This window comes from Gadus macrocephalus, chromosome 7 (assembly GCF_031168955.1).
Source record: "Gadus macrocephalus chromosome 7, ASM3116895v1".
In the NCBI taxonomy this organism is placed as follows: Eukaryota; Metazoa; Chordata; class Actinopteri; order Gadiformes; family Gadidae; genus Gadus; species Gadus macrocephalus.
In genome coordinates this window covers 12,781,958-12,803,008 of record NC_082388.1, presented here as the reverse complement: position 1 = coordinate 12,803,008, position 21,051 = coordinate 12,781,958, and the positions used below count along the sequence as shown (strand labels likewise).

Here is a 21,051-nt window from a genome sequence, read left to right as displayed (position 1 = left end):
AGATCAGGAAGCCCAGCAAGTCCAGCGATTCTTCAAGTTCCAAATCAAATGTAAATCCCAAACTGAGTGTCGAGTGGCTCTCTCCTCTCTCTCTCTCCTTCGCTCCTTCTCTCTATCTACCAACTCCTTTGTGCTGGGCTCCAACGTTTGTCTTTGGAAGGTGTGAGGATTTGGAAGAGGGCGGGATCGAGGCAGATACTGCCACGGAAACAGAGGTCAATTATACCTGGGAGGGAGGGAGGCAGGTGAGCAAGGAGGAGTCCAGTGTTCATAATGTCACGGTAGCTTGCCTGAAGCCGCTTTTACAAAAACACCACCTGTGTGCTCTCAATGAGTCCTCTGAGGAGTGGGTGAAGGAGGGGGAGTTGAGTCAGGGGGAGGACCAATGATCTATGGAGACTTGGATCACACTAAGGAAGAGATTAGCATAATCAAGAGACCTCCATTTACAAAGCTAATTCTGAAGACGCCATCACTTTAAGATCCAATCACTGTGTGATGATTAACTGATGAATGAGGAGGGGCCTGTGTTTGACAACAAACACTGAGGTAGACAGTTGATTGGCCCGCAGTCCCATCCCCCTCCATTGTTAAGGGCAGTTTAGGACAATAGAGACAGGCCCCTGGCTGCTAAGATACCTTGTTGTGAGTACGCATGGAAACAAAATATGTTAACACACACCAAACAGGCACACACAAACACCCACACACATACAGACACAGACACAAACACACACCCTTGCTGAAGGTGTGTAATATACCCGCCTTCCGGCTCCCGGATGGCCCGGCCACCGATTCTGGTTCTTCCTTGTTCCGGATAAGACCGGCGTCCGACTGAAGCTGTGTTAGGAAACCGTCCCAGCTCCTGAAACCAGATTAACTGCTCCCAGAGCAAACAGGCCGGGAAAAGAAAACATGATAGGCTGGCCTTCCCTGAGCACACAGACCACACGATCATCCCAGTATCGGTCATATACCCACCAGTCCAAACTGTCACCAGATACCTGGTGGGGGGGGTGGCGTCCAATCCCACACTTACGGAGGCCTTCATAGATATAAATATAGATATAATATATATATATGTATATGTATTAGATATAGAGAGAGACAGAGACAGAGAGTGAAGAGAGAGAGAGAGAGAGAGAGAGAGAGAGAGAGAGAGAGAGAGAGAGAGAGAGAGAGAGAGAGAGAGAGAGAGAGAGAGAGAGAGAGAGAGAGGAACACAAACAGAGGCAGAGAGGCAGAGACAAAGAGAGTTGCTATTTTTTATGTTAGTTCTCCCTGGTTACCGTCGTTGTGCTAACTATTCCCAGGGCCCTGAGTGCAGCATCTGAGAGTGAAAGAGGGAGACGCTCTCTGTCAGATCCGGGTGGTCACAGCTCAGTGTTGGTGAAGTGAACGAGCGGCCCGATGGCTGACCCCAAAACAACCTTGTACACTGTGTTTTAATGTCTTTATAAGGCGTATAAAAAAAAAACACCAAGAAACCTGCTAGTTCAGGAATGATCAGGGTGAATTCATTCTGCTCACGAAGGGCAATAAATGGTTTTATGTTTTCAGCTTCATAGAATAACTAATGCTTTTACTGCGGCCTGTCTTCCCTGCCAATGAGCGTTTCTAATTTCTTCCTCTAACTATATTTGCATAGCTGCTATGGAGCTCTATAACCACCAATAAAATGACTCAACAAGAACCCAGCATGACACGGCCGATGCTCTGTGAACTATGAACCACCAAGGGAGTCGATTGACATGTAACCATAGTGATGGATAAGAGACATTTAAAACCAACCTCCAAGAAACTAAAATACTTTAATAAATATATTACAGCTTGAATTTGTACTTTACAAACCATTTTATGATGAACCACAGCTTACATGGCAAAATATTGCTAATATCATTCCCAGTCTTATTCATATTTTTATCAGAATTTAGGACATGAATTAACCATTTAACCCTCACCAATTTTCTCTCATGCATAAACAATTGTTCCAAAGTGGATTTCAGGCTAAGTAGCTGAATACAAAAAAAAACAGAGCTATAGATAAACAATATATATACAGATTATATTATATCTATTCAATATACAAATAGATATGTCAACAATATAGATATACACATTATAGTATATCTACTTATAGAGCTATAGATAAACATTGCTGTATATACATTATGTTATATCTACTCAATACACAAAGAGCTATAGATAAACAACATATATATATAGACATCATATTATATCTCCTCAATATATATAGAGCTATGTATTACGAATATATATGCACATTATAATATTATATGTACTCAATATATATAGAGCTTTAGATAAACCACATATGTTGTATATCCATGATGTTATTTATATTATATATAGAGATCTATAGATAAACAATGTTGCATAAACACAAAGTTATTCCAGTTGTTCCAGAAGAAAGGGCGCCCCTACACATAATCCTTCCTGGGGTAGGAGCTCTGCGCCACGGACCTGGGAGCCGCCGAGTACGCCATGCCACTCTGGGCGGAGGGGAAGTACCTCTTGGTCTTCTCCTCCCGGGGGGGGGGGCAGCTGGCGCACAGGATGGACCCCCCGATCACCAGCAGGGAAGCGGCGGCCCAGCCCAGGTACAGCGCCGCCCCGATCTCCATCTTCTGGCTGCTGGGCACCAGGGGGCTGTAGAACTCCTGCACGATGCTGTGGGCCGACCAGGAGGCGGGCACCAGCTGGGCCAGAGCGGCCAGCAGGAAGGTGGCGCCGGACGCCACCATGGCCCGGGCCTTCGCCCCTTCGTCCACGATGCAGTTGGTGCACTTGGCCCCCACCGTGGCGATGAGCAGCCCCACCACGCCCGCCACGATGGAGAGAACGGAGAGGGCGCGCGCCGCCTGCAGGTCGGTGGGCAGCGCCAGCATGGAGTCGTACATCTTGCACTGCATCTGGCCCGTGCTCTGCACCACGCAGCTCATCCACAGGCCCTCCCAGTACACCTGGGCCGTGATGATGTTGGCGCCGATGAAGGCGGACACGCGCCACATGGGCAAGGCGCAGCTGGTCACGCCGAGCAGCAGCCCCAGCACGGACAGCAGGACCCCGACAAGCTCCAGCGCAAAGGAGGCCATTCTTCACCCCGAGACAGTCACACACAAACCCAAAGTATCTTCTGCTGTTCCGAAATCTTCTCGGGGACGATGAGTACTCGCTTGGTCGTCTTCCTCGAGATGTTTCTGTGCTGCGTTGCTTGTTTTAGTTGTTGTTGTTTGTTCCTCGTTCGGACCTTGACTTTCCAAAGCTTTACTCAAGCTTTTAGCCTCTTCTTCCTGAGGAGGATTCCTCTGCTAAAACTCTTATCAACTGTACCTGTTGATCACAAGGAAAATAATTGACGCCTCACAGTGTGCTCTCTCGGTCTCTCTCGGTCTCGCTTGGTCTCTCTCGGACGCTCTGGGTCTCTCACGGTCTCTCTCTGTTTCTCTTGGTCTTTCTCGTCTCTCAAGCTCTCTCTTGGTGTATCTTGGTCTCTCTCGGTCTCTCACTGTCTCTCTTGGTATCTCTCTCTCTCTCACGGTCTCTCTTGGTCTCTCTCTGTTTCTCTTGGTCTTTCTCGGTCTCTCACGGTCCCTCTTAGTCTCTCTCTGTGTTTCCACTCAGTATCTCTCCACCCTGGACGTGTAGTGAATGCTGTCAGTGTTATGCTGTTGTTGTAAATCAATCCGGATTCTTATCGATAAACTTTTTATTACAAACCGTCACCCCCAGCCACGTCACTCATGACCAGACCAATCAGAGTGAATCAGAGCTAGCCTTCGCTCTACTTAAAAAAAACACAAAGAAACGGTGTGTGTGTTTTCAAACCAATACGACTCGTCCTGCCCTATGGTAGCGTGGGGTGGCCCCTTTATGGCAGTGTGTGGGTAATGAGTGGCCATGGCAGGTTGTGTACGTGGTTGATGAGTGACTTTATCTGAGTGTGTGTGGAACTAGGCTGGAGGGATGTTGGGGGCCAGGCACTTTGTGTACATAAGGTTGTGACCGGAGATAACTTCTCCCTTCTTCATCAGCTTCTTCTTTCCACCTATCCAGTGTATTTACAATATGCATCGCTAAATATTGCCTGATATGCCTTTTTGCGGTAATATAACATGGCATATATATATAGCTCGCACATGTGAATATAATGTCCACTGAATTACATTATAGGAGTAGAAAATATTTGTAATGTTTTCTATTAAGATCATGATACAGAATTATAATATATAGGATTAAAGATGTATAAACGACAATATAATCATGATAATTCCATCCGGCGGAATTGCAAGATACCCTTCCCTGTCTCTGTCAATGATTCCCAGTTAGCTGTAACGATTTGGTCATGGTTACAGAATGTGAAGTGCTCGGAAATGAATTTTAAAATGTAAAACAAAAATAGTAACATGAAAAAAAGAAATAAAGAAAGTGTAGTGAACATTGATGAACTAATTTCTTATACTTTCATTTCTATGCCTACATAAAGACCACACATTCTTTGTTCAGGGCTTCGTATCACAAATAGGCAGTTCTATGTTGTCTGTTGTGGAGTACCAGGAAACGTTGATTAGCTGTCTGGATTGTGGAGCCGATCGAGCTTGTTGTGTCACATGGTCCATCTCACCGAGGGGGACTTTGAACCACCGAATAAACCTGGGCCAGACGGCCACGGTGGGCCGCTGAAGGAAATAATAAAGTCATATTTATTTGTGTATATATATATATATTTATTTATATATATATACCTGGATATACCTGTATTTGTGTATATATGGATGTCAAGGTTTACGATTTAACGTTGTGATTAATCTAGAAACCCAAACGAGTTCATTTACTACCTGAACCAATGTCACACTTCCTTATTCTGTGCCTTACCGCTCTGATTGTGATGGAAAAGTCAGACCTGCCAGCTTACCGTATCTGGTGTTCGATTGGTGCTGTCTGATATCTCCTTGTCTGGGGGGAAAGGGCCAACAGGTTTGGATGTGATTTCTCACATGGTTGTGGGCTGCGTCATACTGCTTCTCTATTCCAGAGCTCTTTAGATGTTCTTTAGTCCAGAGCTCTTTAGAGAGAGATGCTCTCTGGTCCAGAGCTCTTTAGAGAGATGCTCTCTAGTCCAGAGCTCTTTAGATGCGTTTAATGGCACTGGGAGTCAAACATCAGTTATTGTCGCCGTTTGTAAACTGCGCGAGCCCGCACAGCAACCAGCATATCATATGATTCATAAGATACTCTTTTTAATCGATGACAGCCTTATTCGATTTATGGTATATTTAGATACATAAAAGCAAAATAAATAAATACATTAATAATACTCATATTTACGTATTCATGCATACGTTGGTTAGTGTTGGCTTTGAGCAAGTGGGACACAACTTCCCTGTCTACTGTTAAATACAAACATTAAATGCTTTTTGATTATCATTGACATAACACAACCCTGATTAACTGTACTAAATAATGACTAATTCCACAAGATTGATTTTGGGAGCTGCTAAAAAAAGCAGCTATGTTTACATTTTTCAGATTTAGCTTAGCCTAAATATCACTTGACCGAAGAAAATATAATATAATGTAATTAATCATACAATATTGCATTAATTAATAAAGACTATGGATGTGTGTTCCAAATGCCTTTGAATGTTACCATCTTTTTATTGAAAACAAGCCCTTTAAATATTTTCGTATGTATGCGATAAGAGGAGAGAAATACAATTCCTTTGCCAACTGGAACGCATTCAATCTGTTTGTTCTGCATGCCTAGGAACCGGTGAGCCACCGTTCTAGTTAATGATGCTTCTTCCTGTAAGAAACACACATATACACACACACACACACACACACACACACACACACACACACACACACACACACACACACACACACACACACACACACACACACATATACACACACACACACACACACACACACACACACACACACACACACACACACACACACACACACACACACACACACACACACACACACACACACACACACATATACAAAAACTGAAAATAGTCTACAGTTCCTAAGATGGGAGAAGAGTTACTGTGTTACCGATAGAATAAATCATTCTGTTGTTCCACAAAGACTTTTTTACACTGGTTTGTGTTGACTGTTTTGCGGACTGCCTCAACCGGTCCATCATGGATCCCAGCAACATCTCCCGAACCAGAATTTCAGGTTGTCTTTTTCACACACACTTATTAATTTCCCTCTCTGTCTTTGTCTGTAACCCGCTCCCCTCCCCTGGGCCATGAAGCCAGACGCTCAGAGGGGACAGGAGATGTCTCCATGTTTCTAGGAACCCACTCACGTCACACGACGCGCAGTAAACTAACTTGATTGAGTGGTTTATATCCACTCCCATCATTCATGTCATACCAGTATGACCAACAGTCCTGAAGTTCATATCATACCGGTATGACCAGCAGTCCTCAAGTTCATATCATACCAGTATGACTAGCAGTCCCCAGTATGACCAGCAGGGCAGGGAGCACTCTGGGACTGGGAGGCCTTCCGAGTCTGGGGTCTTTTGAGGAGATTTATGGCCACTTGAAAAGGCTGCGGTGAAAAGGCTGTCGATCACAGAGTGAGGAGCCAGTCTCAGAGCTTCTCTCTCCATGGGAACCAGGGGGACCCAGTGCTGATAGGGCAGAGTGCTGGCAGTGCTTTGTGAGGAGCATACTGATGCCATCACGCCGTGCATAAGCAATGCACTGGCAATGTCACACTCCACCACTTTGTGAACAATGAGAATCAAAACTTCACGGTGTGTACGTATGTAGAAAAACACCCACAAACACACCCACACGTCTATGCACACACATGTACAAACACAAACACACACACACACACACACACACACACACAAACACACATACACACATGTGAATAAAAATACACAGCCACAAAATAACATGATTAAAAGAGTATTTGGGAGTAGGACTGGAAGAAAGGTGATGATGTACATGCTCCAGCCCTGTTCCCAAAGCCCGGTCCTGGTTCATCTGCTGGCACATTCAACATGTTATCCATCAGCCCTGGGGTACAGGGGTGGAGCCTCCGTCAGGCATGGGGAACAGGGGAGGAGCCTCCATCAGCCCTGGGGTACAGGGGAGGAGCCTCCATCAGCCCTGATGTACAGGGGAGGAGCCTCCCTCAGCCCTGGGGTACAGGGGAGGAGCCTCCCTCAGCCCTGGGGTACAGGGGAGGAGCCTCCATCAGCCCTGGGGTACAGGGGAGGAGCCTCCGTCAGGCCTGGGGAGGAGGGGAGGAGCCTCCATCAGGCCTGGGGATGAGGGGAGGAGCCTCCATCAGGCCTGGGGAGGAGGGGAGGAGCCTCCGTCCGGCCTGGGGAGGAGGGGAGGAGCCTCCATCAGGCCTGGGGATGAGGGGAGGAGCCTCCATCAGGCCTGGGGAGGAGGGGAGGAGCCTCCATCCGGCCTGGGGAGGAGGGGAGGAGCCTCCATCAGGCCTGGGGATGAGGGGAGGGGCCTCCATCAGTCCCCTGGGACATGGCTGATCTCCAGGAACACATCATATTTGCTTCTTAATCGTCACCAGTTTCTAGAATATTCAGTGGCGTGGTTCATCCTTTGTTCTTTATGACTTTAAAGTTACAATAAGTTAAGCTCATCATTTTAGAATGAATGTGAAGCAATGAATGAATGTGAAGCAATGCCACACGCAGCCTGGGCGGCTCACCGGGCTCCTCCAGACCAGGACGCAGTGTGGTGGGGTTGGAAACCCGTTTATTGTAGAATTTGAAAAAAAATGATTGATGAGATAATGATCGATGAGACACTCATCATGCTATGCATTCTGCATGGCAGAATGCATGGCATGATGAGTGTGTGGTGATCACTGGTCATGAGTGTGTGGTGATCACTGGTCATGAGTGTGTGGTGATCACTGGTCATGAGTGTGTGGTGATCACTGGTCATGAGTGTGTGGTGATCACTGGTCGTGAGTGTGTGGTGATCACTGGTCGTGAGTGTGTGGTGATCACTGGTCTAACCAGCCCATTGATTCCTCAATGTACACAGGTGAGCAGCCTCACCAGCCCCAGAGTCTACCAGTCGGACTCCGCCAGGTGAGGCTGCTCTAACCAGCCTTCATAGACACACCCAACAGGATTACCTCATGAGACTGGGAGAAAGCGTGAGAAAGCATCTCAGTTGATTTAACTGGTACTGGTGGCAATCTTAGTTGGTCACCAGAGCAGTCGGCATAATAAATGAAATACAAAGTGCTGAGACAATTGTTTGCATCTGTCTTAACTGTGTGTACCTGTCTCACCAGTGTGTACTGTATGTGTCTCATCTGTGTCTCACCTGTGTGTACCTGGCCTGGTAGCCATAGTTTATGTAGATTGTTGATTTTCCTCACGTTGCAATCTTGTATTATCTACAATTAATAAGAACAACTTCAGCCGTGTGATACGGTTCTGTTGGGCGACATACTTTATCTAAGTATAACTTTGATAAGTTAATGAATCACTTACCAATGTAGACATATGGTCACACAGACAAACAGACTCAAAGATAATAAGAATAATCCTTACAAAAACAATAGGGTTCCAACCTGTTGGCTTGGACCCCTAACAAACAGGAAACACAACCTTATTTGGTGGATACTGATTGCATGTGGTTGATTTTGCAGGTGGATAATCACCACAGCAAGGCCCGGCCACGATCCGGGAGTCAGACGGTTTTAAAGGAAGCTATTTTCATAATAATTAGCATTCTACACAGTTTCAACGGCTTGGAATCTTTACACGCTCACCAACAGCGGGGTCTTATTGGCCAAATGCTCTTGGCATGGATCCCCAGGGTCGGATTAGTGTCTGGTATGCTCTACGTAACTCTACTACTGAAGCTATGGACTTATACTTGAACCCGTTTCTCAGGAATAAAATGCACCCGCAAGACAACGTATCCAGAGAACATCCCATGGTTCTATTCTGGTCAACTCTTCAGACAGGTGTAATTCTGAAGGTAAAGTTAAGACATGTATGATGTTCCAACCTTAAACACACACAAACGGTAGTGTGAAAACAGATAGAAAGATAAGATATGGTTCTGACGTAAGATCATGTGATAAATAAATAGCTTTCGGGGCCCAGTAGTATCGGTGGCACGGAAGAGAAACCTTCAAGTCAGCTACTTGTTGTGTCTCATGTTTCAGGGCATGATTCAACTTCTAACAATGTATAAATCATTGTTTACGAGTCATGTGGGTGTGTGTGTGTGCGGTAACACAAGATTCTAGTTCAAAGGGACATGTTGTGATGTCACAGAGGTTGTATATGACTCCCTGAGGGCGGGGCCACAGTCCGCCGGCCCCCGGGCTGTTTGTGCTGGAGTCCATCCCAGGAGTGAAGGGTTCCACAACAAATACTGATAGCCGATTTGATTACCATCCGATTGTTTAATTGCATTGCATAATTGATCAAGTTGTGTACTTGATGGTGTGTCTTAAACTCCAGGGATTGACCAAACCCCTGGCGTGCAAGACACAGACATAATGCTGTGTCTTAAACTCTGGGGTTGCTTTGGTCAAACCAGAAAGTGTGTGGCCAGCTGACGTCACGGAGTGAGGTCAGCTCCGAGTAAGTGTTGTGTGTGGGTGTACATCGGGCTCCTGTGTGTGTGTGGGACGGGCTGGGCGAACCTGTGGAGCCGGTCGGGTGGCTGGTGAGCTGCTCCCCTCCATGGACCTCCCCCTCCTGTGACAAAGGACATCATATGAACCGGCCCTCGGCTCCTCATCTCGCATTGGACTGGTTGACTGGCTCTCTCTCTCGCTCTCTCCACCACGGTACAAGGGACAAAAAAACACAGGGGGGCTTTACGTCACAGAGACAACAGCAGGGAGATCAACAGGGACAGCACCGTAGCCGTCTATCAACACTGTTACCAGCTTCCCTCGCCGAATCAAGAAGGACTTCAAACCGTCCACCCACCTGATCCGACATGGTTTCTGCCGGGCTGCAGATGCTGGGCGCGGCGCTGGCCGTCCTGGGCTGGATCGGCGCCATCGTGGTGTGCGCTCTGCCCATGTGGAAGGTGAGCGCCTTCATCGGCAGCAACATCATCACGGCGCAAACCACCTGGGAGGGCATCTGGATGAACTGCGTGGTGCAGAGCACGGGCCAGATGCAGTGCAAGGTGTACGACTCTCTCCTGGCGCTGAGCTCGGACCTGCAGGCGGCGAGGGCCCTGACCATCGTGTCCATCGTGGTGGGCGTGGTGGCCATCCTGCTGGCGGTGGCCGGAGGCAAGTGCACCAACTGCATAGAGGACCAGTCCTCCAAGGCCAAGGTGGGCATCGCGGCCGGCGTCATGTTCCTGGTGACGGGGGTGCTGGTGCTGGTGCCCGTGTGCTGGACGGCCAACACCGTCATCCAGAACTTCTACAACCCCATCCTGGTGGGGGCCCAGAAGAGGGAGCTGGGGGCCTCGCTGTACATCGGCTGGGGGGCGGCGGGACTCCTGCTGATCGGAGGAGCGCTGCTCTGCGCCAACTGTCCCAAGGACGACAGCCCGTACGCGGCCAGATACAAGGCAGCCAGCTCTGAGGCGCCGTCAGTGAAACCCAGTAAGGACTATGTCTGAAGGGGTGGCGGGAGAGAGGAGGAAGGCATATGATGAACATGAAGACTGTTTCTGAGAGGGGGCCAGCCTTTTAAAGACTTTGTCTGAGAGGGGCTAAGCATATTAAAGACTGTCTGACCAGGGGCCAGCATATTAAAGTGGTTTTTTTTACACGGTTAAGGGTGCTGTTTAAATGTCAAAGCAGTGGTATGGAGGCTGAATGCAGGTCTTGGTGTTCAGACCAAACCACACCCAACATGTGCATTTTGTCTGTCAAACGAGTTTGTTTGGACTGTTTTTTTCTTTTCTGAAACACTGCATCAGAATAAATATTTTGTTTACAAATATAATCCTCTTGTATTGTGTTTATGATTAATTCATTTATTTTTTAAATGTTTTTTCGCTGTAACGCCCTAAAGATTGGTTTACATTTGTATAATGTAGACTTTCTTGTTGAATTGTTTTTGATTTAATCACAAATCACAGCATGATGTTGTTTTGCTATGATCACATTAAATAATTCTGCTATTTACACATGGAGGAAGCCACCATTTTGAAAGAAGCCTCAGTATGCCTTCACGCAAGCATCCATTTTCTTTTCTTTCATTTTCCTGTGGATCAGTTCTAGGCGTGGCAAAACAAAGACTAAGCGGCTAGTTGAAAACCAGTCTTTGTTCAAACTTTACATTGAACAAACTTTGAAAATGTTTTCTTTTCATTTATTAATTTGGTTTAAATTACAGTAAGGTATTATGATTGTTTTTGGTTGCTGTTCTATTAATACAAATGTTATTCATTTTTAACTAAATAAAACAACAACACATTTCTTCTGAAAATGTGATTGATCTACAAGCTTGATTTTTCTTCAAGTTTCCATACTGACAACGTCAACCACTGCACCTGTGAATTACGCCTGCTGAAGAGGCAGGTGCAACGCCTTTTATGGAATGAATAACAACAGAAGACATTATACAGCACAGTGCCCTCTGCTGTTCATTTTAATAACGTAATTATGAGCGGGAAAAGCTCTATCAATGGGTTGAACCTTGTCAAGCATTGAACTCCGGTTCTTGTAGAAGATAACCTTGTCTTGTATGGAACAGGTTGGGGACAAAATGCTGTTAGGTGAAGAGTTTCTTTGTTACAAAGATGTACTAATATATACAATACAACATATTGCAGAGAACCTCAGTAATAAGGGTTATTGTGTGTGTGCATGCATTTGTGTGTGTGTCTGTGTGTGTGTTTGTGAGGTATGTGTGTGTGTGTGTGTGTGTGTGTGTGTGTGTGTGTGTGTGTGTGTGTGTGTGTGTGTGTGTGTGTGTGTGTGTGTGTGTGTGTGTGCGTATGTTATGCATGTGTGTGTATTTGCATGTGTGTTTGTGTGTCTTTTTGTGTACGTTGTGTGTGTGTGTGTGTGTGTTTGTGCGTATGTGTATGCAAGTGTGTGTGTATGTGCTTGTGCGTTTTTGTGTGTGTGTGTGTATGTAACTTACATACACACACACAGACACACAAAAACACACAAGCACATACACACACACTTGCATACACATACGCACATACAAACAAACACAAACACACACACACACACACACACACACACACACACACACACTTACATAATGTAAGTGTGTGTGTGTGTATGTGTGTGTGTGCGTATGTGTATGCAAGTGTGTGTGTGTGTTTGTGAGGTGTGTGTGTGTGTGTGTGCGTATGTGTGTGTGTGTGTGTGTGTTGGCCGGCATTTGCCCAGGTGGGAGAACTGACGCATTGTCCTGGGCTCTGTGAACGGTGCTTGAAGAAACCAAACGTGTGAACAATGAAGGAGCGCAGCGCACAAAGCTGGTGGGTTCCAGTGTCGGCTTTCCGCTTTTGTTCGGGAGCGCAGAAACTCCACCCTGAAAGTTCATCCTATAAGAGATCAGGAAGGTTCCCTCCCAGCACACCTACGCAGCCAGACCCAGACCTCAGACGCAGTCCGAGTGCAACACCAGAGGCTCCATCTCCATCGCCTGCACCTGCATAACCGCCGTACAGCGCCGGTTGCACTTACAACTCTCCTCAAAGTCTCAAGCAAAGCCGTGGACGTGCTCCTCCTCCTCCTCCTCCTCCTCTTTTTGAGACGCAGCGGGCTCCCCGGCAGGTTACCATGGTGTCCCAGGGCCTCCAGCTGATGGGGGTGCTCCTGGCCTTCGTGGGCTGGGTGGGCACCATCGCCACCTGCGCCATGCCCATGTGGAGGGTCACCGCCTTCGTGGGCGCCAACATCGTGACGGCGCAGACCATCTGGGAGGGCCTGTGGATGACCTGCGTGGTGCAGAGCACGGGCCAGATGCAGTGCAAGATCTACGACTCCATGCTGGCGCTGAGCTCGGACCTGCAGGCGGCCCGGGCCATGGTGATCGTCTCGGTGGTGGTGGGCGTGTTCGGGGCGCTCACCGCCATCATGGGGGGGAAGTGCACCAACTGCATGGAGGACCCGACGGCCAAGGCCAAAGCCTGCGTCGTCTCGGGGGTGATCTTTCTCATCTCCGCCTTCCTGGTGCTCATCCCTGTGTCCTGGTCGGCCCACACCATCATCCGGGACTTCTACAACCCCCTGGTGAACGCCGCCCAGCGCCGGGAGCTGGGCGCCTCGCTCTACCTGGGCTGGGGGTCGGCAGGGCTGCTCCTGTTGGGTGGGGGGCTGCTGTGTAACAACTGCCCCCCGAAGGAGAACCGACCCTACACTGCGGCCAAGTTCGCGCCCCTCAGGTCGGCCTCTGCGAACAAGGACTATGTGTGAGTCTCTCACGGTGAGGACAGGATGTGGGTCATGTTGGGTCCTGTGGGAATGAGAGGGAGTACTAGGATAGAAATGACTAGGACTTGATCAGTGTCTGTCAATGTATTTGAAGTATCTTAACAATCAATCCAAGCTACAGGCGCTTGACATGTGTCTATTTGATTTGATTCCTATAGATAGCTCTTTATTTTTCCATCATATGTTTTGCATGTTGTGAAAGCCTGATGCACGATACTAGTGTATGATTTGTATTGATAACATATAACACTGATAACAGAGGCTCTACAGGGCTTATTGTTCTTCATTTTGTAAGTACATTGCTTTTTAAAAGGTTTAAATTTATCAAATTATTGTATGTTTTATTCTTCTATCCTTTAAAGAAACATTAAAGAATTAGAATTTGTAGAAAAATTATTTGTTTTCTCTGCTTCTTAGTATGTCTCTCCAACGCTCCCACATTAACGTGTTGTTGGTTCAGCTGGGGCCCCCCGGCCCCCAGAACGTCAGGGGCTCTATGCACACTCTGGCTCTTAGATCCAGAACTATTCTGCTGCATGCTGGGAGAAATATTGCCAAGCGACTGCTGCACATATTCACAGCGTGGATAATTGTTTTTTATTTTATTTTTAAAGACAGGGATAAGAACAGATAACCCTTAGGCTAGACATATAGACATTTGACAAAGCTTACTCCTTTAGTTTTTGATTGGGTATACAAATATATTATTAAAACAATAATCGGAGTGGAATATATTATTCAAACAATAAGTGGTTTCCTCCAAAGTGGAAAACCCAGTATAAAGAAGTCCATTAATCTGATAAAAAGTTAGGTTAGATCTACACATAGACTACAGCAAACATAATAACGAAGTAGGCAGGAAGTTAGGAAACATTTTCGCCAGGTCTGCAGTCGGAAAACAAGTGGACTAGTTTGCTGCTTAAAAGTCCATAGGCCCATAAAATTATATAGCATTACAGTGCATAATATAAAAATACAATGGATGTACAGTTATTAAGTTTTAAGTGCGTCGACAAATCAAAACATTATTCCAAGTAAAAAATAAAATGAAAGTTACTTCACAGTAGCCCGTGACCTTGAGCCCCAGACGTGTGAGCTCACACAAACTCCTTCCCTGGGACGGTGGACCTGGGCGGGGCGTATCTCCCTCCGTGGTAGGGGTCTCCCCCGCAGGGGCAGCGGCAGCAGAGCAGCACCCCCCCCACCAGGAGCAGCCCGGACGCCCCCCAGCCCACGTACAGGCAGGCCCCCAGCTCCCTCCTCTGGGCGTCGGGCACCATGGGGTCGTAGAAGTCCTTGATGATGGTGTGGGTGGGCCAACACACCGTGCCCAAGCACAGGGCCCCGCTCAGCACAAACAGCGCCCCCGCCGCCAGGCCCACCCTGGCCTTGGCGGCCGGGTCGCCCACGCACGTGGTGCACTCCCCCCCCACCACCGACAGCAGGACGGCCAGCAGCGCGAGCAGGATGGCGATGACCACCATGGCGCGCGCCGCCTGCAGGTCGGTGGGCAGCGCCAGCAGGGAGTCGTAGATCTTGCACTGCATCTGGCCCGTGCTCTGCACCGCGCAGCTCATCCACAGGCCCTCCCAGATGGTCTGCGCCGTGATGATGTTGTTGCCGACGAAGGCCGACACCTTCCACATGGGCAGCAGGCAGATGGTGACGGTGCCCAGCCACCCCAGCACCGCCAGCCCCACGCCCACGAGCTGAAGCCCCATCGACGCCATGGCTGGCCGGGGTTCCTCCGCGGACTGGAAACCAACTCAACCCACGCCAAGGAGATGGGGCTCCCACAGAGAGAGAGGGGCTTTATAATGGGAGAGCCCCCCCCCCCCCCCCCCCCCTAGGGACCCCGCCACCCATGGGTGGGCTTTAGCCCCAGTGGAGATTTACAGGGCCACCCCAGCCTCTGAGCCCCCCAGCCTCAGAGCCCGATGGCTACAGACCGTGTGGAGCCTAGCCTGCTGACATGGTTACCAGGGAGGCATGAAAGAAGCCTTTGTTGGTTCAGAACACCGTTGCATCACATGGGTCAACATTTAACAGCGTTTACAGACAGGTTCCGCCCCCATGTGCCTCTGCCCTCCAACCACCTCCTCCTGTGAAGGGACAGCAGGCTGATTTAATGAGGATACTCACGTTGTCTCATCTCGTTGAGCTCATCAGGACCACTGGTGTCTCTCTACCATGGCATGTCTTACTCTTCATACGATGCGACCAGTAACCATCTGCAGTGGGCTTCAGTGCAATTCTGACTCATTTAATTCAGTTTAAAAAATGTTGCGTGCAATTTGAGAGCTATTGTTTTAGTTTCAGTTGTTAGGAATGGCCTAGCCACCAATCAGCTCTCAGTGGGTGAACTGGGCAGAGAGAATGGCCATTTCATGATGATGCCACCTGCATCCGTTTTAGCCCATTTCTATTATAGATCGCACCAAGCTCATTTCTAACCCATCTGGAATCTCTTGTGATTTCTTTGGGGAATCTAGCTTGCTTGTCAATAACAGGGATAGGAATAAAACACTTCAAGGTGGAGAAACTTCATTTTATTCAGTTTAAAACAGTAGGAAAAATCACCTGTAGCAATGTCAAGTAGCGCCCACATGCAAACCATTTGGGTCTCAAATGTTCCAGTGCTTTCCATAGACATCTAAACCCAGAACAATATATATATATATATAAACCCAGCACTATAATATAATATGACTTCTAAAACCAGCACTATTATATTATATATAAACCATAGCGCTATAATATAACATCTAAACGCACCGCTATAGTATATCATCTGAACCCAGCATTATAACTTAACATCTAAACCCAGCGCTATAATATAATATCTAAACCCAGCACTATAAAATAACATTGAAACCCGGCAGTATAATATCAGAGCTAAACCCAGCAATATATTGGATCTAATCCCAGCACTTTATTATATTAAATCTAAACCCAGCAGCCATCAGGTTCAGTACAACAGCGCTTAAAAGAACATTTAAACAATCTTACACTTGTAAAGACAATCATTGGAAGTTGAGAATTTCTTCTTATGAAACGACCACAAAAAGGTTTTGTCTACAAATTGTAAGGACAAATGAACTCATGAAACTAACAAATAACTTATGAAGACCAACTGTAGCGCATGGATAAAGCCATATTAAAGACGGTGGATGGTTAAGGCTAATGGGGAACCAGAGACTCTGGGTTTGAACCCCCTGAAGAAGCCATGTGGGTTAATGAGCACCATCTCATCTTCTGCTGGTCCTGGGAAAAGTGTGTAGAAGTGGGTCAATAGTGTAGATGAGGTACAACACAACATATGGCATGTGAAGTTCAATAAACATTATGTAGTGGTGTGGTCATTCACTATGGAGGAGCCTTTACTGGCTCTTCCAATGAACACTTTATCCAAAACATGACTTATTCAGATACAACTTATCTTGGTTAATGTATGCATACTGAAGTCAACAACCTCTAGACATTGAATTGTGCCCAAGAAATCCAACATGAGAACCATATGGTGAAGATGAGTTCATGACCAAGTACAAGATTATAGGTAGAAAGATTAGGTTTAACACAACAATGCTAACAGCATGCTCAAAAGATAATACAGCAGTAAATATTGAAAGGCAAGTAGGCATTATTATAATCATGCCAATTATTGAATAAAGAATTCTGCATTATAAATATCCAATGTCCCATCAGATTAATTAATGATCACTTACCCTAAAGATAAAATCAGTTAAAACAGCAGATAAAAGTAACAACTAAATAACATAAAAGACTGACAAACTAGAAGAAGCTCAAGACCTTTGTAGGTACTTAGCAAAGGTCTGCATGAGAAAGGAGAACAGCTTCTGCCTCAGCTGCATGTAGAACCACATCAGAGGAACAGATCCTCCTGACTTGAGTGGGTACTCAGGGAATAGGGCGTGTCTATCAATCAACATGGGAGGGAATGTGAAGTGGATATGAGAGTGAAATTTGAAGTGTAACTCTGATATAGCTGCTATCCTTTTCATAACCAATATCCTGTTATACTAACGCAATCCCCCACTAACATTAAGAGTTGATTTCTAATCCAAAAACGATTCCTCTCCAACGATAATACAAACGTTCAAAGTGGCTCTAATAAAATTCTTATAAATGCCAGAGGTGCTTTTCAATGAGTCAATTATCCAACAACCAATCAGAAGCTATCCCAGCCAAAGCAACGGGTTTAAAATACACAGGTGAGCCAACTATTAAATCAAGACAAGTTTTGGCAGAGAAGCAGTAACAGCAGTATCCACCGGCTCGCCAAAACCAAATCGATTGACATCATGGTATCTGCAGGTCTCCAGATCTTCGGCATCTTCCTTGCCGCGGTGGGCTTCATTGGGGACATCATCATCTGTGCCCTCCCCATGTGGAAGGTATCTGCGTTCATCGGCAGCAACATCGTGACGGCCCAAACCTACTGGGAGGGCCTGTGGATGACCTGCGTGCAGCAGAGCACGGGCCAGCTGCAGTGCAAGATCTACGACTCCATGCTGAACCTGCCCGCCGACCTCCAGGCGGCCCGGGCCCTGGTGATCATATCCCTCCTTGTGGCCGTCATCGGGCTCCTGCTGGCCACCGCCGGGGGCCAGTGCACCAACTGCATTGAGGACGAGGCGGCCAAGATCAAGGTGGCCATCGTGGCGGGGGTCTTTTTCATCGTGGCCGGCGTCCTGTGCCTCATCCCCGTGTCGTGGTCTGCCAACGAGATCATCCGCAACTTCTACAACCCCATCCTAATGAGCGGCCAGAAGCGGGAGCTGGGCGCGTCCCTCTTCATCGGCTGGGGCTCTGCCGGGCTCCTTCTGATCGGCGGCGCTCTGCTCTGCTGCCAGTGCAAGAAGCACAAGGAGCACGGCTACTCGGCCAAGTACTCTGCGCCGCGCTCGGCCGACAGCGGCGGGGCCTACGTCTGAGAGGCCGGCATCTTGGGGGTCTGAGACTACAGCGTCCTGCTGCATGGATCTTTTAAGTTGCATTTAGTAGTTTGGTAAAACTCGGACATTTTTAAATTATGATTGTTTTAAAGTATTTTATTGCTTCATTAAATGTTATGAAAATCTTACATCATCTCGTCTCTAAAATTGTTGCATGCTTTTGGCTTCTTCCTCAGACAGGACTGTGGGATCAAACTTATTTGCAAACAAATCTACTCTGACCCATTAGTACACTAAACTAAGGCTACGTTTACACGATGACGGTCTGAACAGAAGACGCAAAAGTGGCGTTGCGTCTTCACTTTTTATTCCGCGTTTAGACGAGCGTTTTCGGGAGGAAATCTGCGTGCATACGGTGACGCAAAAGTGTGTGGAATTCGATTGGGTATGCAATGCCAGGCTGCTAGGTGGTGCTGTGATAGACTATCACACAACACCGCCATGTCTGAGCGCATGCGTAGAATCTTCCTTCTCTTATCCGTGCCGCAAAAAACAAAGATCCTTCTCTGTTCAGTAATACTATCGGTAAATATCCTGTACATTTCGTGGAAATACTCCTGTATGCTTGTTAGAGCTGCCAGAGCAGCTTGAAGGTCCGACGCATGGAAATAATCGGACACGTTTGTTTGTTTCCTTGTACTGGCACATGTATTTGACGTAAACGCGTACGCGACGTGAGCAGATCTGAGCAGTGTTTTGCGTCTTGGCAGTTTAGACGGAAACGCTACGGCGGAGCGTTTTCAACTTTTCCACTCTGGAGGGTGGTTTCAGATTTATGCGTTTTCATGCCCCAAAAACGCCGTCACCGTCTAAACGAAAGGCACTTCCGATTAAATATTTTGTCGTTTTCACCCGCAAGCGTCCTCGTGTAAACGGGGCCTAAGTACTTGTGTTGAGAGGCATCGTGCATCACCCAAACATGTTGCTCTTGTGATTTAATTTCCTGACTTGTAGCGTACCAGTTGTCTTTTTGGGCATCGCTATACGACTAGTCGGAAGAAGTTATTGTTAGCAACATTAGCCTCTTTAGCAAACCAGGTCGAATACAACTTTACATTGTATTGCAAGACCGTGCAATCTATGAAATGACAGGATTAAAGCAGCAATGTTATCAAGTTAGATCATTTTCGAACGAGTAACGTGGTACCGAATGCATATACAAAAAGTACATCTCATTATGGGCGCAGCCATCTTTGCCTACCGAGTCCCATGGTCAACCTCGCTGAACTTTGTGGACTCTCAGAATCCCAAGATATTAACACCAAAAGGGGGCGTGGCCCAGTGGAATGCCACAAGCTGGGAGATATCCCAGTTTTAAACTTGTGTGTTGTGTACAAGGCCTCTTGAGCTCACCATATATACATGTGAATGGGTTACTTTCCTCACTGATTCGGCATTGGTAGAAAACTTGAACCTTTGCCTCTAGCGAGACTTGTCTGTCCCTTCCATGTAGAAATGCATATGTTAGACTGGGGTTTACACATATAAGGGATTAATCATGATAGTTGCCTAGTTTTAACCATTGCATTATCATAGGCGGTCATGGAGTACCGCCTCTGGCCTATGGACGAGGCATCCTAAAAAAATATTCTTTGAGAGGAAATTTGACATTTAGACTTAGTTGATGATGCAGAGCACAGGTCTCTCCCCGACCAAGGCCTATGGGTGCTGGTTGAGCACAACAGGTGCGTTCAATTAATCAATCTTCCAACAACCAATCAGAAGCTTCACAGCCAAAGCAATGGGTATAAAATACACAGGTGAGTGTCCTATTAATTCAAGGCAAGTTTTGGCAGTGAAGCAGTAGCAGCAGTTTTAACCGGCTCTCCCAAAACCAAATCGATTGACATCATGGTATCTGCAGGTCTCCAGATCTTCGGCATCTTCCTTGCCGCGGTGGGCTTCATTGGGGACATCATCATCTGTGCCCTCCCCATGTGGAAGGTATCTGCGTTCATCGGCAGCAACATCGTGACGGCCCAAACCTACTGGGAGGGTCTGTGGATGACCTGCGTGCAGCAGAGCACGGGCCAGCTGCAGTGCAAGGTCTACGACTCCATGCTCAACCTGCCCGCTGACCTCCAGGCGGCCCGGGCCCTGGTGATCATCTCCCTCCTTGTGGCCGTCATGGGACTCCTGCTGGCCACCGCCGGGGGCCAGTGCACCAACTGCATTGAGGACGAGGCGGCCAAGATCAAGGTGGCCATCGTGGCGGGGGTCTTTTTCATCGTGGCCGGCGTCCTTTGCCTCATCCCCGTGTCGTGGTCTGCCAACGAGATCATCCGCAACTTCTACAACCCCATGCTGATGAGCGGCCAGAAGCGGGAGCTGGGCGCGTCCCTCTTCATCGGCTGGGGCTCTGCCGGGCTCCTTCTGATCGGCGGCGCTCTGCTCTGCTGCCAGTGCAAGAAGAACAAGGAGCACGGCTACTCGGCCAAGTACTCTGCGCCGCGCTCGGCCGCCAGCGGTAGGGCCTACGTCTGAGAGGACAGCATCCTGTTCGGGTCTGCTGCGTCCTGCTGCATGGATCTTTTAACTTGGTTTTAAAAACATTTTTAAATATATGATTATTTTATTGTTTCAATAAATTTTATGAAATCTTACATCTTGTCTCTAAACTTTGTTTAAATGTGGTGGG

General features: G+C 47.4%; 3 protein-coding genes and 1 long non-coding RNA gene across 5 annotated transcripts; 2 read left to right on the top strand and 2 right to left on the bottom strand.

The window, feature by feature from the left end:
* Positions 1-1,792: 1,792 nt before the first annotated feature.
* LOC132460930 (claudin-3-like) lies at positions 1,793-15,254 on the bottom strand. Its single transcript, XM_060055911.1, has 2 exons — positions 14,677-15,254; positions 1,793-3,117 (listed from the first exon to the last, which is right to left on the bottom strand). The coding sequence occupies exons 1-2, from the start codon at positions 15,165-15,167 to the stop codon at positions 2,442-2,444; spliced, it is 1,167 nt and encodes a 388-aa protein (XP_059911894.1). The 5' UTR covers positions 15,168-15,254; the 3' UTR covers positions 1,793-2,441.
* On the top strand, positions 8,868-13,830 carry LOC132460929 (claudin-4-like). The gene is made up of 2 exons (XM_060055910.1): positions 8,868-10,493; positions 12,778-13,830. Exons 1-2 carry the CDS (start codon positions 10,011-10,013, stop codon positions 13,417-13,419), a joined length of 1,125 nt encoding a protein of 374 aa, XP_059911893.1. The 5' UTR covers positions 8,868-10,010; the 3' UTR covers positions 13,420-13,830.
* A 717-nt stretch (positions 15,255-15,971) lies between the features above and the next one.
* Positions 15,972-17,542, bottom strand: LOC132460947 (uncharacterized). The gene is made up of 2 exons (XR_009526485.1): positions 17,260-17,542; positions 15,972-16,701 (listed from the first exon to the last, which is right to left on the bottom strand). It is a non-coding gene; the product is annotated as an uncharacterized LOC132460947 (long non-coding RNA).
* Positions 17,543-17,675: 133 nt separating this feature from the next.
* On the top strand, positions 17,676-21,002 carry LOC132460932 (claudin-like protein ZF-A89). 2 transcript variants are annotated; one of them, XM_060055915.1, is made up of 2 exons: positions 17,676-18,258; positions 20,278-21,002. In XM_060055915.1, exons 1-2 carry the CDS (start codon positions 17,760-17,762, stop codon positions 20,895-20,897), a joined length of 1,119 nt encoding a protein of 372 aa, XP_059911898.1. In that variant the 5' UTR covers positions 17,676-17,759; the 3' UTR covers positions 20,898-21,002. The 2 variants fall into 2 exon arrangements, with proteins under 2 accessions (XP_059911898.1, XP_059911899.1); XM_060055916.1 differs by having other exon boundaries at positions 17,677-18,386; positions 20,499-21,002.
* The last annotated feature ends 49 nt before the right edge of the window (positions 21,003-21,051 follow it).